We start from the raw sequence: 18,583 nt of genomic DNA, 5'->3' as shown, positions 1-18,583 counted from the left end.
TTTACTCATCTTAATATTCCCCAATTTTCACCCTACTCTAACAGCCTTTATCATAAAGTAATCCTGAGTAATGGGGGAGGATAGGGATGGAGTAGGAGAATTATGTAGACTAGTACCTAGATTCCTATTGATGACCCACTCATAGTTACTTCAGAATTGACCATTTTGCGGTATAGTTATCTGGGAAATTCAGTCATGACATAATAGACTTTAAATATGGAGAGGTTTTTGCTTGCTTTTTATTGGTTTGTTTCATAAGGGAGCAAGTTTGGGGAATCTGTGTATGTGAACTCTTAAGGCATTTGTCACTAGTCAGAATTTTCCTTAAATTTTTAAGGCTAAAACGGTAAGAATTACCTTTGGATTTAACTGCAGAAACAAAGATCATTATGGGATAATGATGTATCACAAAAATCGGCTCATCAAAGCTTATGAAAGAGTTGGTTGTCAGTTAAAGGTAAATGATTGTGGAAAAAAAACCAGAATTATACTATAGTGTTTATTAAATGGGTCACATGTGAAAATTTTTCCTGCATTTAATCAATAATCACTTTTTTAAAGCATTATGTGCTGAGTGCTAAAGATAGAAAAGCAGAAGTAAAACAGTTCCTGCCCTGGTACGTACAGAATAAATACATGGTAATTTTGAGGGGAAAGACACTAATGGCTGGTATCAGGAAAGACTTTTTAACCAACCCTGGCATCCTAGAAAGGCAAGTAATTTATGGGGTGCCCCAAAAGTCTTAGTGTAGTTTAAGCCCTAATAACTTTGATCAAAATTATGATGATAAAAAGGAATGGAAATGCCATTCTTTTTTTTTCCTGCAAGGTAATACATTTCAGTCAGAAGCCTTCAGAGTAAAAGAAAAAAATAGTGCAGTTTAAGCTATTGAAGTTTAAACTAAGACTTTTGAGACATCCTGGGAAAGAAAGCTGGGGAGACCCTACCCCCAGGAGAAACCTGGGGAGATTAGATCAAGTGAAAGATTTGTAAGGATGGGGAGATCTAGATTCAGCATATTTTTAGGTGACAGGAAAGGAGCTGTTGAATAAGGAGAGGTTGAGTATTATGTAGAGAAAAGGGATGATTGAAGGGCTAAACTCCCAGAGGAATTAAGGAAAAAGGATCAAAGCCACAAATAAAGGGGTTAGCAGTGACAATGAGTCTACCTCATCCTTTTGAACTACAGGAAAAGAGAACATGCTGGGGAGGAGTTTGAGACATATTACCTGTTTTTGCAGTGATGTATGGGGTGAGGCCATCTGAGGTGGAAGAGGTAAAGGATGCTTTAAGTATAAAAGAGGTTTGGGACAGTTGCCTTGATGGAGTGTGAAACTTGATCAGAGAAGAGTTAAGAGGATCAGGGTGTAGCAGTGAGGATCTGGTTGAGATTAGATAACAACATATTTATGTGACTCTAGCAGGTGGGGAGAAGGTGGATTGTGGGGATTACCAAGGGTTGGGTTTGGAAAGGAATGAGTAGGAATAGTACAATGGGGCAGGGATTCAAGGATCAAGGACAGTACAAAGATGTTTAGCTGAAGGGTCAATACTTTCACGTGACAATAGTAAGACCAGAGACAGGGGTTGTAGTCTTGGAAAACTGGAAAAGTAAATGGATATCATGACAAGGATAGAGAACAAAGTTTAGGACAGGTGAATTGTAGGGACAGCTGGAAAGACAGGTTATGACCACCTTAGGGGAATATCAGAGTTATAGGTTGTAGAGGTTAGATCTTAGGATGAGTATTAAGTGGTATAGTGGATAGAATACTTCCTGAGTTCAAGCCCAGATTCACACATTTAGTAGCTGTGTGACCCATGGCAAGTCACTTAACCTGTTTGCCTTGCCTCGGTTTCCTCACCTGTAAAATGATCTGGAGAAGGAAATTGCACGTAACTCCATTATCTTTGCCAAGAAAATCCCCAAATGGGGTCATGAATAGTCAGCTCTGACTGAAACGGCTCCACAACAACTACAACTACTCCTGCTGTGACTATGGGTGATAGAAACTCTGAGCATGAGCCCCACTGTGAACGGCTGTGGTTGAGTAAAGGCACAAATTGTGGAAGCTGAGATTAAAAACCTGATACATAGGAGTGTGAGCCTGTGGATGACAGGGACTAGGATCTGGATAGGGTGATGTATCTGGATGGAACGAACCAGAGAGGAAGATTGGGTGGTGGGACGGAGATCCAGAAGTGACAGTGAAGAACAAGAATCATACCTACTGCTCTTCACTAAATTTTCAAAGCTCATGAGTAAAGATACACTCATGGGGTGGGGGAGGGGAATGCTGTACTCTTCATTTTAGGCACAAACCTGACAAACAATTTAAAATTAATTTTAGATTAATTTAAAACATTTTAGCTTAGAGAGCCTGAAAAGAGGTCCAGCTAATCAGAGTTATTACTCTATGCTCCTGAAAATCTCCTTTCCCCCAAGCTGTGTTGTAATTATAATTTACAACATTCCCAGACAATAGACAAAACTCCATACTTGACATTGAATAAAGGGTTCAGAGTTGAAGTGATAGTTTAAAAATTTGCTTCATCCAACAGTCCAATAGTCACTTAACTTTTGGCACACCCCAGAGTAGCGATTCTTAACTTTTTTGTGTGTCCTGGACCCCTTTGGTAGTCTGGTAAAGGTTATGGACATCTTTCCATAATAATGACTTTAAGTGCCTAAAACAAAATGCATAGAATTATAAAAGAAGACAATTATGTTGAAATATTTTTCAAAATAATAAGGAAAATTATGGATCTACAAAATCTGTCCATGTACTCCTTTCATTATTCATGGACCCCAGTTTAAGATCCCTGGAGGGCTCCTTCTTTGGCTACTTTCTATAAGGATTCACCTTTCCAGCTGGTTGTACTTCCATTAACTGAAGAAATCAAAGAGTTTTTCCTTCTCATTGCCTTAATCTTATCAAGCAAGGCTGGGGGAGTTGGGGGCCAGGGGAAGAGTATATTGGAATAAAGGAAGAGTATATTGGAATAAAGGCCTCTTTCCCTTAACCAATCACTAACCTAATTCTATTATTAGGGAGATCAGAGTTCTTCCCTGAACTTTAATGCAGAGTAAGTTTTGGAATCAAGAGTTAAGAAAAGACTGCTAAGGTTTCTCACCAGGTATGACCAAGGACTTCAGAATAAATTGTGGTCTTAATATAATTTTGTAATGTGTAGTCTAAAGCAGAAATGGGGATGGAAGATCTCAGTGCTTCCATAATCCAGATTGGAGATCAAACAATCCATTCTACTTTGGCAAACTTTTTTTTTCTTTTAAATAGTATTTTTTTCCCAATTACATGTAAAGAGAATTTTTAACATTAATTTTTTAATAAAATTTTGAATTCCAAATTTTCTCCCTCCTCCTTAAGATGGCAAACAATATTCAATGTAGGTTACATATGTGTAATCATGTAAAATATATTGGAAAACATTTGAAAGGTTATTTATTCCTATATATAGAAGGAAGACGTAATTTAAATATATATTATACACACACATATATATATATATATATATATACACACACACACATATATATATATATATATATATATATATATATATATATATATATATATTTTTTTTTTTTTACTATATAGACCTAAAAGAAGGGTTTTAGGCTCATAAGGCCATAGAATTAGGGCTGGGAAGGGACTTTAGAGATCATGTTGTCCAGGGGTTCTTAAACTTGGTATCTATAAACTTGTTTTTAGAAAATATTATAACTGTATTTTAATATAATTGGTTTCCTTTGTAATCCTACACATTTTATGCATTTAAAAACATTCTGAGAGGAACTCTGTAGGCTTTATCAGACTGCCAAATATGTCTGTGATGCAAAAAATGTTGAGAATCCCTGATCTAGTCTAACCTCCTCATTTTAAATATGAAGAAATGAAGGCCCTGAGTATTTTCATTGACCTGGCCAAGGTAGAGTAAATGGTAGAGTTAGGCTTTGAATGCTTCATGAATTTGTGTGTCATCCTTGTGCAGGGGCCATGCTAATCTTCTCTATATTGTTCCAGTTTTAGTATATGTGCTGCCGAAGCAAGCATAGAGCTTTGAACTTAGGTCCTTTGCTTCAAAGTCCTAGTATTCTTTCTACTACACCTTGCCATTTTAGTGGGCCGTGTTGGGATTCTTTGCTGGTAGTGATTTTAATAAGTAAGACATAACATTGAGTTTAACTTGGAATTTTAAAATTGTAAACTTAGTTTAACCTCCTTTATTTTACAAGCGAAGACTGAGAACCAGAAAGATTAATGACTTACCCAAATAAGATAATTTAGCTAATAACAGCATGGACTTGAATATAGGTCTTCTGACTGTGAGACCAGTATTGTTTTCACTCTACCTCACTGGTTTTAAAAAGTTCCTCTAACTCCTTCTTACACCTTGCATTTTGTACATAAAATCATTACCTCCTCAAAGCTTTATTTTATGTTTTGCCTTATTTTCTTTTTCAGGCAAACAACATGGGTGTTGGTGTAGTTGGAATTATAGAGTGTAACTTCCTAAAGCCAACTCACAATAAACAAGATTTTGACTACACAAATGAGTACAGGTACGTCACAACTCACTACATTCTCTTTATGAGCGGCTAAGGTATATCTTAGAAAAAGTTTCTTATAGCTGTGTTTTTAGCTCAGGCATATTCTCCATGAAGTCTACAGCAAGTCCTAATAATTCCTCCCATTTCTCCCAATGATTTTCTGGGAAGATATTTTGTTGCTACTGCTTTTATTACTATGACTTATCAGTAAATGCTGCTGCTTTGAGGTAATTTTGTTCTTTGATGAGAACCAAGTTAAATATCCCACTGGGGGGCTCATGAGCTATAATTTTAGGACTCTGGGAGCCACAGAATACCTAGAATGGGGTAGGTAGCTATTTCTTTAGGAACCCACCCTGCCAGAGTAAGGTGGAGGAAGTAATCTGGAGGAGAGATAAATATACATACTCTGGGATGCAGGAAATAGCAGAGTGCTTATCAATTATGGTGTTACCATACTTTCCTCATTTGGGCCTATACCTCCATTTTGTCATGAATTTTTCTGTTTATGTAGACTGACCATTTCTAAATGGGTAAAACAAAGTAAGTTTGTGGGGATTAAAATTGTCCAACCTACAAGAAAAGAGACTGAGGCAGAGCTCAGAGCCAGTGGCACTTTATTAAAGGGTTTATGGTCCCGTCCAGTGAAGTGGACCCTCAGATCCTCTCCATGGTCTGAGATGCCTCCTTCAGGGACCTTGTTTTTATAAGGTTTGATACCCAAATATACAAAAGAGACACGGTAAAATACAGATTCTCGTTGGTTGATAGACCTTGCTCTTGAGGGCCAAAAATGATATATATATATATATATTATATGATATAAATGATAGAGAGAGATACACACACACACACACACACACACACACACACACACATTATAGTGGGGGGGGAAGGGGGGTTCATAGGTTGGACGATGCCTGGGGCATCTCCATTGACTAAGTGGTCATAAGATGGTCACCTGCTCATGCTGGACAAGTGAGAATGGTATGGAAGTACAAAAAATAAGTTGGGAGACTTTTCAAGGCATCCCACTCATGCTGGGTTTGGACATGGAATTTGAGTAAAACAGCATTCTTTGCATTCTTGTGGTTGCACAAGTGAGCCTCATAACTTGGTAAACAAGCAGTGAACATTATATTAAAGTTTGAGGCCCACTATAAGAAGCTGTCTATCCCTGTATGATTTATGTAGACTATCAAACTGATTAATACTAATTGGAATAGAGTAGGGATCCAAATAATTATTTCTCACAAGTTTAATATTCATTTCAGCAAATATGAAGTACCCATTTTATGCAAACATATAGTTATCTCTCTCATCTCAATAGCATAGAAATTCTGCCATTTTTCTTTTGATGGGTAGTTTCTGTGGAAAATTGTGGAAATAGGCTGAAAAAAGGAGGAGTTACATAGATAAAACAAGGTCTAGCACCCTTTTTTATCTGCTACCTGATTTTTGGTTCTGTTTTTGCTATAGGAAACCATTATTGTGGTGGTGATAATGCAAAATTGAACAATGTGATTTCTTTAGAAGTAAAACTTTTAGAGGCAGCTAGGTCGTACAGTGGATAGAGCACCATTCCTGGATTCAGGAGGACCTGAGTTCAAATGTGACCTCGGACACATAACACTCACTAGCTGTGTGACTCTGGGCAAGTCACTTAACCCCAATTGCCTCACCAAAACAAACAATAGAAATAATACTTTTATCCTGTCTAGATTATCATGGTCCAGCATATGTATATAGCTTAGGTGTGTTAAAGAAAAAATATTCATACTGTACTCTGTGTTTTAGGCACAAGTCTCCTACAAGTAATTTTACTTAACTTTCTATTTCCAAGCCATTTTTAGCTTGGAGAGATGTCCAGATTGGCATAGTTTCCCTATATCAGCTCTGATAGGACTCTACCCCAGGATGATTTGAGGTGACATTTGTAGGAATTTCAAACAAGGAAAGGATCTCCAAAAGAAAGATGAAGAAAACAGAAACTGATGTTTGTGTCTTGTGCAGGTTAAATCTCTAGTAAATGCCTAAGGTGAGATTCAGACTCAGGCCCTTCCTGATTCCCAAGTCTAGAGCTCTATCCACTTTGCTGCTGTTATCAGTATGTGGTAATTTCAGGGGTACAAACTATATACAAAAGAAATATCTCAGAAATTAATTTTATTTACTAAATGAACTTGACTCAGGATTAAAACACCTAATCTTAACACTGGTGGAATACTAACAAGTTCATTCTATGTTCACTGTTTGCAGCATTTTAAGTCTAAAGACCTCTTGTGCTGCCCTGATCCTTGGGGTACCGTGCCTTCTCACTCTTTTACTATACTTCTACCCTTCATTTAGTTTACAATTTGTAGTTTCTCTTCTGTCTCTGGGGGAGTATAGGAGTAAGGTCCTTTCTGTTTTTCTTCTTCTTTCTTGAGAGTCATAAGCACCTTCACCTAGCCCTTCGATCTAACAAAGTCTCAGATATTTGTAATGCCAAATTTTCCTCCTTACTTGTGCCATGGATTTATTTTCCTAGTTGCTTTCTTGGATATTACTTAATGTTTCTTAAATACAAATCTCATTCTTAGGTGCCTTCTTATTATTTAGATAGGATTTTAAGTCTTTTTGTTGAATTTTTTAGAATTTGATATTACTGCAGTGATAGACTAGACAGTCTTAACCTAAGGGACTTTCCCTAATATTTTATGTGCTTGCCTCACTTAAAAAACACTGACTTTTAATATGTATACTTTGCTTTTTAGCTGCATTCTATATTTCTTTGAACATCAGTTGAAATTCAAGGTGCATTTCGTAGGCTTGTCTTTGAATTTATTCCATTAGAATTAAAATATGACTAATTTTTAAAAATAAAAATATGCTTTAGTAATGTATAATGATACATTTATTTGAACGTGCCCTTGAATATCCTAACTTGGAAATTTGCCTTAATCTCAAAATGTCATCTGAATTTTAATCTAGAAGTTTTTATTAAAATAGGCAGATTTAAGTACAGATATAAAATGTTGTAAGAAACAATGTCTAATATTAATTTGTCAGCTATTAATATGTAATTGTTTTAAAATAGTTTTTGTTGTGTTCATTAGAAGTTTTATCTGAAATTTGAGAGGCAGTATGGTATAGTGGATAGAAAGCTGGCATAGGCATCAGGAAAATTCTCTTGCCTTGTTTCAAGGCTTGCCTCTGATGCACAATGGTGGTGTGACCCTGGCCAAGTTACTTTAACTCTCAGGGCTTTAGATAGCTTTCTGAGACTCTTAAGTTACAGACATGATGCCTACCTATGGTAGAGGGAGTTTTTTCTACCAATAAAATCACAAGCCTGCTCCTTACCTCTTACCCCTTATCTGAAATTTAGAATAACACCAAATTGTACATCCCTCTACTGCATTAGTGGGACTATACCTGTTTCTGATTTCCTGCAGTATTCCCCTCAGCTACTGCTTTATATAATTGTCAGTAGATATACTAGATCATGAGAAAAGCTCAGTTTGTTATAAAGGTTTAGAGAATAACAGTGCAATTATTTGTGTGTCTTGGGGGTGGGGGGAGACAGAAGTGAGATGTTGCCCAGAAAAGAATTTTCAGTGTTTTCTTGCTGATGTTTAGGCATATTGCTAGGAAGTAACTTCTCTAAACCAAATGTTCTCTTTCTACTATCATCAGAGCTTTTAAAAGTTATAGAGGAAGGACTAGAGTGAAGGGAATTTTAGTTTAGTAGTAGAAGGGAATTTTAGTAGTATTGGACCTGTTTGTTAATATCTGCTTCTTTCAATACTTGATTAATTTGTACTTCCAGGCAACTGATAAATATTTTTGTTATTTCCTCATGGTCCTGTCCAAATGACCAGGTCAATCAGTAGTTCAAAGCAACAACACCACAGAAATATTTTCTTTTAAAAAAAAAGTTCTGATAGAATGTAGCAACAATATTAATATGTGAGATTTTTGAAATTCTGTGGTCTCTGCTAATAATACATTCTTAAATTAATGCTTTTTCTTAGTGCAATCTGAATTTTATGTCAATGTATATTAATGATTTTTAGAAAGTTTCTTTTTATTTTGTTAGGCTTACCATAGCTGCACTGGGAGAAAAGCTTAATGATTACTGGAATGAAATGAAAGTGAAGAAAAATGCAGAATATCCTTTGAATTTGCCTGTTGAAGACTTACAGTAAGTATATGCTGGTGAAAACACCAAAAGTATACCTTATGGTATATGAACTGGAGTTTTTCATAATATATATTATTTAGAAATAAATAACTTGATATTGTTTATTCATTCAGTCGTATTAGACTCTTCATGACCCCATGAACCATACCAGCATATCCCTCCACTATCTCCCAAAGTCTGTCCAAGCTCATGTTCATTGCTTCCATGGGGCTATCTATTTCTTCTTCCTTTGTCCCCTTCTTTTGTTTTCATTTTTTCCCAGCATCAGGGACTTTTCCAAAGAGTTGCATTGTCTCATTATCTGACCAAAATATTCAAGCTTCAGCTTCAGTATTTGTCCTTCCAGTGACTAGTCTGAATTAATTTCTTGAAGTTTTGACTGATTTTGATATTGACCATCTGGTGATATCCATGTGTACAGTTTTTTGGATTTTGAAAAAGAGTGTTTGCTATGATCAGTGAGTTATCTTGACACAATATTCATGTCTTCCCTGGTTCATTTTGTGTTCCCAGGCCAAATTTGTTATTCTAGTTATCTTTTGATTTCCTGTTTTAGCATTGTAATCCCCTATGATGAATATGACATCTTTTTTTTTTGATGTAATTTCTGTAAGATGTAGGTCTTCACATAACTGATCAGCTCTGGCCTATTTGGCATCAGTGGTTGGAGCATAGACTTGTACCATTGTGATGGTAAGCGGTTTGCCTTGGATTCAAACATAATCATTCTGTCCTTTTTGTAAAAACAGTACCCTAGTAACTGTTTTTCTCTCCCTTTTATTTCTTCAAAGGAATTCTTGCCCACAGCAGTTTTTGTAATGATCACCTGAATTAAATTCACCCATTCTTGCCCATTTAAGTTCACTGACACCCATGATGTCAATGTGTAAATCTTTTCATCTCCTGTTTGACCACATCCAACTTACCTTATTTCATAGATCTTACATTCCATGTTTCTATGCGATGTTGGTCTTTATAGCATTGGAGTTTCCTCTTATCATCAGACACATCTGAATCCGAGTTTCCTTTTGGTTTTGTCCCAGCTGCTTAATTCTTTTTTGAAGCTACTTGTAGTTATTTTCTGTTCTTCCCCAATAACATGTTGGACATCTAACCTGAAGGGCTTATCTTCTGGTATCATATCTTTTATCATTTTCATACTGACTGTGGGGTTTTCTTGGCAAAGATACTAGAGTGATTTGCCATTTCCTTCTCCAGTGGGTCACCTTTTGTCAGAATATACCATTATGACCTGTCTGTTTTAGGTAACCCTGCACAACCTAGCTCATAGTTTCATTGAGCTATGCAAGCCCATCTACCATGATAAGGAATGATCTAGGAGAGAAAACATTGATAAACATCTTATAGTGCTCTATAGAAACAAATTTGAACCAGTTTTTATTAGTACTTAACCTTTTTTTGATATAAACCAGATTCTTTTGTTGTTCAGTCATTTTAATCATGTCTGATTCTTTGTGACCCTATTTGGGGTTTTCTTGGCAAAGATACTGGAGTGGTTTGCCATTTCCTTCTCTAAAATTGGTTTCTAATTAGTTTCTGCCTTTAAGTAATTTCCTGTGTAATTTACTGTTGCAGATGTTGCAGATAATAACAACTTCTCAGTTGTTATTCAGCATTAGGTTTTGAGATTTGGCTAGATTTTTTCAGACTTAGGTGAAATTTGATCTACCAGTAATAACTGCAATTTATATGCTGTTTGCAAAGTACATTAATTTTCTCATGTGGTCATTACAAAAATCCTGTGAAGTAGGCTTAGATGTTGTCACTTATCTATAGTCACATTGTTAGTAACTGGCAGATGGGATCTGAATTCTAATCTCTTTTGCCTCCAGATCCATTGCTTTTTTTTTTCTATTGTCACTGCTGCCTTTGGAGAGACTTTGAAACTTTGGAATATCTTATTATCTGAATGTAATTTAAACTTGTTCTTATCATAGGTTTATTTTGTTTCATTTATTTATTTATCTGTTGGGTGAGGCAATTGGGATTTAAGTGACTTGCCCAGAGTCACACAGCTAGTGAGTGTTGTGTCTGAGGCTGAATTTGAACTCAGGTCCTCCTGCCTCCAGGACTGGTGCTCTGTCCACTGCGCCACTTAGCTGTCCCTGTTTTATCTTTTTTATTAAAATATGTGTTAACTCTTATTAATACTACATTGTTTCAGTGAGAGGGAAGCAATACGATGAAGTGTTTAGAGAACTATTCTTGCCACCAGGAAGATGACCTGTATTTACGTCCTGTCTCTGTGAAACTTTTCAGTACTCTGAACAATTCTCTAAGACAAGCTTGGGGAACCTGAGGCCTTTAAGCCACATGTGGCCTTCTAGGTCCTTGGGTATGACCTTTTGACTGAGTCCAAGTTTTACAGAGCAAATTCTTTTATTAAGGGGATTTGTTCTGTGAAGTTTGATTAAGTCAAAGGGCTGCACTTGAGGACCTAGAGGGCCACGTGTGGCCTCGAGACTGAAGGTTTCCCACTCCTGCTCTAAGACAATAAGTTGCAGAGAAGATGCCAACCTGCATTGATAGAGAGAATTTTTTCATGATTCTCTTTATTCTCTACCAATGAAATCAGAGATCCAGCATGTACTGTATCACTGGATCTTTATGTAATGTATATGTACATAATGTAGTATCCTTTCAAAGTGGAGATTTCTAGTCCATACATGCCTTTTCCAGTGTAATTTTTTTCTTAGAATGCCATAAAATCTCATTTTGAGAGGGGAAAGTTGAGGTCCTCCACTAGAATGGTTTTGCTATCTTTTTCCTCCTGTACTTCATTTAACTTTTCTTTTAAGAGTTTGGATGTTCTGCCATTTGAGATAATCTCAACATAACTAACTCATACCTGTGCCCTCTGTTGAAATAGTGATTGTTGAGATGCTAATCAGAAGAGCAAGACCGCAAGGCTCAGTAGGGCATGGTCTGTGACAGAGGTGGCGCCAAAGAGGAATGAATGAAGTTGTGGGCAGAATAATTTTAGGGGCAAAGATCTCTAGGGTGATAAAAATAATCAGGAGGGAGAAACATGGGAATAAAAGGTAAATAGAAAGAGAATGTTAGAATTAGGCAGGGTAACTTCTAAAGGAAGGACTCCCTATTGAACAAGCACTACTAGGAAAAAAAAATTGGGCTGAAAGTTTTCGATCTTAAGTTTAAAATCTTACAATGTGCTACAGTATCAGCTTTAAATGGATAAACCACCTTTATGTAAAAATTCATATTTTAAAACTAGCAGAGAATGGAAAGAGCAAAATTCATGGAGATCACAAAAGACAAAATGGACAATTTTGTTCATATCAAATTATAAAAGCATTTCTGAAAACAAGACCAGTGTACCTAGAATATGAAGAGAAACTGATGACTAAGAAGAAAAAATTCACAATTGATATCTGTACACAAGACATTAATAAAAATGTAAATTCCTGTCTTGCCTTTTGAGGCAAAAAAGTGTTTTTCTTTTAAGTTTTATTATTGCCTTTTTTAAAACTAAGTTTTATTGTTATCTTTTTTTTTTTAAACAAACCATTTTCCCTTAACTAGTGTCCCATAGAAGGGAGAGCAGGTTAAGGGAGGTAGTGGTCAGAAGCAAAACAGACTTTTTAGGAGGTACAGGGTTAAAAGACAGACTGAAGGATAAATAAAATAAAAGAGGATGGAGGGATATACACAGTAATTTTAACTATGAATGGGATGAACTCACTCATCAAACAAAAAGAAATAGCCAAATGGATTAGAAACAAATCAGAATCCAACAATGTGTTGTTTACTAGAAACATATTTGAAATAGAAAGGCAGTCAGAGGATTAAAATAGGGGCCTGGAGCAGAATGTATTTATTATGCATCACATAAAGTAAAAAAGGCTGGGCTAGCAAGCAATCATGAAGTCAGTACAAAAGAAGAAATAGACCTAATTAAAAGAGATAATAAGGAAATTTCATTTTGCTAATAGGTACCATAGACAATGATGTGATATCAAAAATTTTTATAGCAGATTTCTCTACCAAAGGCCTCATTTCTCAAATACTTAGGGAACCAAACCAAATTTATAAAAATAAGAACCATTCCCCCATTGATAAATGGTTAAAGGATATAAACAGGCATTTTTCAGAAGAACTCAAAAGTCACATGAAGAAATGTTCTGAGTCACAACTGATTAGAGAAATGCAAATTAAAACAACTCTGAGGTACTACCTTATATCTATCAGATGGGTTAATGTGAATGAAATGGAAAAGGACAAATGCTGTTGGGCATGTGGATAAATAGGTACACCAATGCACTGTAGCTGGAGTTGTGAGCTGGTCCAACCATTCTGGAGAACAATTTGGAACTACAACGAAAGGGCTTATCAAACTGTATATACCCTTTTACCAAGCAATACCACTACTAGATCTGAGATCTTAAAGATACCGAAGGGAAAGGAAAAGGACCAATATGTAAAAAAATATTTATAGCAGCTTTGTAGTAGTGAAGAACTAGAAATTGAGGGAGTGCCCATCAAGTGGGGAATGGCTGAACAAGTTGTGATATATGATTGTGATGGAGTTACTGTGCTATAAGAAACAATGATGGGGCAATGGTTTCAGAAAAAATCTAGGGAAACATATGAACTCTGATGCAAAGTGAAGTGAGCAGAACCAGGAGAACACACACACACACACACATATATATACATATATATATATATATATATATAGTAACAGCAATATCATAATGATCGTTAACCATGAAAGACTTAATTATTCTTTTAACACAGTGATCCAGGACAATCTGTGTATAGAGAGAGAACTGATGAACTCTAGGTGCAAACTGAAGTTTGATTTTTTAAAAACTTATTATCCTTGCTCCTTTTTTTTCTACATGGCTAATATAGAAATATGTTTTGCATTATTTTACATCTATAATTGCTATCAAATTGCTTTCTTTTTCAGTGAGTGGTGGAGGGGTGAGAGGGAGGGAGAGAATTTGCAACTGGAAATTAAACAAAAATTGAAAAATAATAAATGAAAGTATACATGCCTATGTGTATATGTATGTATGTGTGTATATATACACACACACACACATTTACTTAATATATTTCTTTTTTTTAAATTGTACTTGTTAAAACACATATTTAAAACAAGTTGGCATTACTTAAAGCTTAGGTTGTACTGTTTCTGTTTCTCAAAATTCCCTCAGATCTGATAGGATTTGAGAAACATGCTGGCTTTGCTTTTGTATTCAGCTGCTATGTGTACACTAAAATAAAAAGTCAATTAGACTAAAAGCATAAAGAAAGAAAAAACCCAGCAAGGATGCCAGTGTTACCAGATCAATAAATAAGTGATGGGGACTAAAGTGAAAGGAGACTGGAAAGGTAGGAGGGGACTTGGTTATAAAGGGCTTTGAATGCCAAACAGAGCATTCTGTATTTGTTCCTTGAAGTAATAGGAAGTTGGCAGAGTTTATTGAAGGGGGGAGAAGGGGGTGTCAGACCTCTGTTTAGGAAAATCACTTTAGTAGCTGAATGGAGTAGGATGGCTTCAAGTGAGGGGAGACTTGAGGCAGGCTGACCCTCAACAGGTTATTGCACATGTCCAGGTTTGAGGTGATGGACATCTGCAAAGGAGTGGTGGCTGTGCCAGAGGAGAGTTATTGCAAGATGAAATCGACATGTATTGGCAGCAGATTCAATAAGGGGGGTTAGAGATAGTGAGGAGTTTAAGATAACACCTAGGTTCTGAGCCTGAGAGTTGGGGAAGATGAATTTGCCCTCCGCAGCAATAGGGAAATTAGGAAGGGAGGAAGTATTGGGGGAGAAAGATTTGGAGAAAAAAGTGCCGTTTTTGGACATGTTGAGTTTAAGATGTCTCCTGTACATCGTGTTTGAAGTGTCTGAAAAGCAGTCATAGAGGCAGAAGAGAAGAGAGCACAGACAGAACTCTGTGAGACACCTGTGGTTAGAGGACGTGATGTAGATGAGGACCCAGCGAAAGAGTCTATCTGAAGGTAGGAGGACAACCAAGAGAGAGGGGTGGGTGTCCTGAAAACCCTGAATGAAGAGAGTATCAAGCAGAGTATAAAAAGTACTAAAGGTTGCCAAGAAGTTGAGAAAAATGAGATTTGAGAAAAAGGTGTTTGGATTTGGCAGTTGAGAGATCATTGATAACTTTGCCCCATGAAATGATTTTATTGCCTTTGAGGCACAGTATGAAACTAACTCTTAATTTTCTTATTCATCTCTTCAAAAAAAAATTAGTGAGCTAACTTTCCATTAAGCTGTAACTAATCCTTTTCTAGAATGTTAATACTGATGTGGTTCTTATCTTCCAGAAATAATATATCAATTTGTTGGTCACTGGACAAAAGTCTCTCTTATTTAGAGTACCAAAAGGTACTTTAATGTTTATAGGTGTTCTAAAAATGGTTATTATTTGACTGCTTTTCTGCTTTTCCTCCTGCCACTTTGGGCATAAAGAGGAGGATATACAGCATAAAGACTATTTTGTTTTTATTTGCTTGCTATGGCTCAATGATTCATCACCTAGTAGTCATCTTAGTGGTAATGACCCTTTCCATGCTTAGTTATGGTGTTAATATGACACTAGATGGAGTCTTTAGGCTGGACTGTATTTTGAATCTCTTCAGTTTGTTAGACCTTTCACCTGACTGACTTGTTCTAAAATTGATGAGTTAAAATTTGGGGAAATTTCTAAGAGAACAGCACCATTTTGTGAGGAAAATTAAAATGTAAAGGTAGCTATTACCAGGTAGCCAAATTCTCATACCAAGATTTTGTGTTCTCTTACAGGAAACAGCCTGACCAGACATGGGTTCAGTGTGATTCCTGCCTAAAATGGCGAAAACTACCAGATGGAATAGATCAACTTCCTGAAAAATGGTATTGCTCCATGAACCCTGACCCACAGTTCAGGTAGAGTTAGTTTGTAGACTTTATTTTGTAATGGAGGGGAACATATGTGAGAAGGCACTATTGACATTTTTGCCATATGCTTTTCTAAATAGGAGTTGCCTTGTACCAGAAGAACCTGAAGATGATGATTTGGTGCATCCCACATATGAAAAAACCTACAAAAAAAAGTAAGTAGTATACCGGTTCCTTGATAACAAAGAAATGTAAATGCCTATCCTGGTTACAGCAGTCTTAGTTTATGACCTGCTACATGAAAAACAGTGGACTTGAAAATTTGGTATTTATTTAGATTAATCTAAGTTGTCCCATGTCTACTGAAAGTACTATTCTAAGTGAAAAAAAAATTAATTGATAAAGAATCTATTTCTTTTGGTCTCTTCCATGGCTGACAGTGTCAACTAAGCTTTAAGGCATAGAATTGTGGCAGCAGCTTCCTGTGCTAGTTATTTCTTAGAATTGTTAAAGGATTTCCTGTCTACTGTAACTCTTAGAAGCTTCTACATAACACGACATAGTTTTGACCTCTTCTTGTACTTGAAAATGTCTGTGTGTACACATGTACACACTGCTGTCAGAGTAATTCAGACTTGTGCTTTGAATCTTTTTTTTTATTCTCCTTAGATGTGTTAATTTGACAAAATCATACATTTTTTAGAGTTGGGATGGACTCAGGTAGCCATCTAGTCAAATCAATCCTTGCTATAATATATGCTACAAATAGTCATCTAGCTTCTGCTAGGGAGAATTTTGAGCTTCCTAAGGCAATCCATTCCACTTTTGGGTAGCTCTAATTTTTAGGAAGATGTTTCTTGGCATTAAATCTAAATTGACCCTTTGTAAATTTTACCCATTGCGTCTGGGTCTTTAGAGCAATCATAACAAGTCTAATGATGATCTCTTTCTCATAATAGTCCCTCAGATATTTGAAGGCAGCCCTCATGTTCCTCTTGAGTCTGTTCTTTACTATGATAAATGTAACCCAGTTCCTTAAATTAATCTTTATATGATGGATTCTGGGCACTTCACCACCCTTGGTGCCTTGCTCTGGATGCTCTTTAGTTTATTAACGTCCTCCTTAAACTGTGCCTCGAATTGAACACAGTGTTCCATTTGTCATCTGACCAGGGCACATTACAATGGGACTATCACCCCTTCATTGTAAACTATGCATGTCAGTGTGGCGCAAGATCACATTAGCTTTTTTGGCTACCATGTAACACTGCTGACATGTGTCACACTTGTTGTCTATTCAAACAATTAGATATTTTCAACTACTTTCTAACCATACCTCATGGACTTAGGAAGTTGATTTTTTTCAGCTAAGCTTGTAAGACTTTATATTAGTTTCAGTTGAATTTTATCTTAGAATTATTAGCTCAATTATCAGTGCTCAAGCTTATCAAGATTTCTCTTGAGTCCTGTCATTCAGTGTGCTAGGTATCCTTTTCAGTGTTGTGTTATCTGCAAATCATTTTCTCCTTAAAAAATTTTTTTCATTTAAAAAACCTTTATTATTTATCTCCACTGAAACAAAATTAAAAAAAACCTTATAACAAGTTCTCTTATTGGCAGTATCCAAAAATATATTTTTCATTCTGCATTTTGAGTCTGTCATCTTTCTCGTAAGAGGTGGATAGCGGCAGTCTGGAATAATGGTGGGCTACTGCATTGATTAGAGTTGTTAATTTTTTCAAAGTTTTCTTTGCAATGTTGTTGTTACTATATAAATTGTTCTCCTTTGTTCTACTCCTTTCACTCCATATCAATTCATATGGATCCTCCCACTGACAAAAAGTTTAATTAAAATAACCCCAAGCACAGATCCACTAGGGACTTCCTACCATGTTATCATGATTCCTTCTTTTCAATCATTTCTGAATTCATCTTACTTTATTATTGTTTCATCTACATTTATCTTTTCCATAAAAACAACATGAAAGACTTTCACAAATGCTGTGCTGAAATCTCTGTAAATAATGTCAATAGTCAACAAACATTTATAAGACCTTTCTTTGCCAAGTGCCTGGCATTGCATTATGCACTGGATATATAAATACTATTTGATACCAGCCTTTCTCACAAGGATCTTACATTGGAGAAAACAAGTATATATGAAGATATAAAGAGAATAAGTACTAATAGATATAAGGGATTTAAATACAAGGAAGGTAGCACACTAGCAGTTTGGTGAGATTAGGAAAGGCTTTCTGTAGAAGGTAGTGCTTGAGCAGCATCTTGAGGAAAGAGAAGGATGAAATCAAATAGAGGTAAAGAGGTAGTTCATATTTAGGTTATGTGGGGTGTCCAGAACAAAGGCATAGAAATGGGAGTTGTAGTGTTGTATAGGAGGAATCGAGAGAAGACTGGATCCCAGAGAGAGGCCAGTGAGGCTGGAAAGATAGTCTGGTATAAAGACAATAGAAAGCTACTGAAGTTGAAGAAATAGAAGAGTCATATAGACTTGTACTTAAGGAATATTACTCGGACAGCATTGCAGAGGTTGGACTGGAGTAGTGAGTGACTTGAGGCAGAGAGACCAATTAGGAGGCTGCTGAAATAATCTGTGTGAGACATGATACTTATGTGAGTGGAAGGGGTTACATGCAAGAGATGTTGTGAAGCTAGATTTGGCAACTGATGAAATGTGTATGAGATCATAGACCTGGGAGTGTGGATATATGATATCTATCACTTCCTTGATTTCCTTTGACAGAAATGAGACAGTTTGGAAGAGCAGAGGTGTGCGTGTGGTGGTGGTGGGGAATAATTAGTTAAATTTTTAGACTTGTTACATTTGAGGTGTTTCTGGGACTCAAGTTTTGAATGTCCAGTATTCAAATGATGATGGTGATAGAAGACTGAAACTCAGGGCAGAGGGCAGGCC

General features: G+C 36.2%; 1 protein-coding gene and 1 non-coding gene across 2 annotated transcripts in view; one reads left to right on the top strand and one right to left on the bottom strand.

Moving 5' to 3' along the window:
* MORC3 (MORC family CW-type zinc finger 3) overlaps window positions 1-18,583 on the top strand; it is an 80,369-nt gene that overhangs the window by 50,191 nt on the left and 11,595 nt on the right. Inside the window, exons 8-12 of the mRNA XM_020995973.2 lie at window positions 338-457; window positions 4,489-4,586; window positions 8,656-8,760; window positions 15,577-15,699; window positions 15,792-15,866. Coding sequence (XP_020851632.1) covers window positions 338-457; window positions 4,489-4,586; window positions 8,656-8,760; window positions 15,577-15,699; window positions 15,792-15,866 — 521 coding nt within the window. The remainder of the gene's footprint in view (window positions 1-337; window positions 458-4,488; window positions 4,587-8,655; window positions 8,761-15,576; window positions 15,700-15,791; window positions 15,867-18,583) is intronic.
* Window positions 3,971-4,077, bottom strand: LOC144454593 (U6 spliceosomal RNA). The gene has a single exon (XR_013483114.1). It is a non-coding gene; the product is annotated as a U6 spliceosomal RNA (small nuclear RNA).

This window comes from Phascolarctos cinereus, unplaced genomic scaffold (genome assembly GCF_003287225.1).
Source record: "Phascolarctos cinereus isolate Bilbo 61053 unplaced genomic scaffold, phaCin_HiC Scaffold_726;HRSCAF=1367, whole genome shotgun sequence".
Classification (NCBI taxonomy): domain Eukaryota; kingdom Metazoa; phylum Chordata; class Mammalia; order Diprotodontia; family Phascolarctidae; genus Phascolarctos; species Phascolarctos cinereus.
This window is presented reverse-complemented; position numbering and strand designations above follow the sequence as displayed.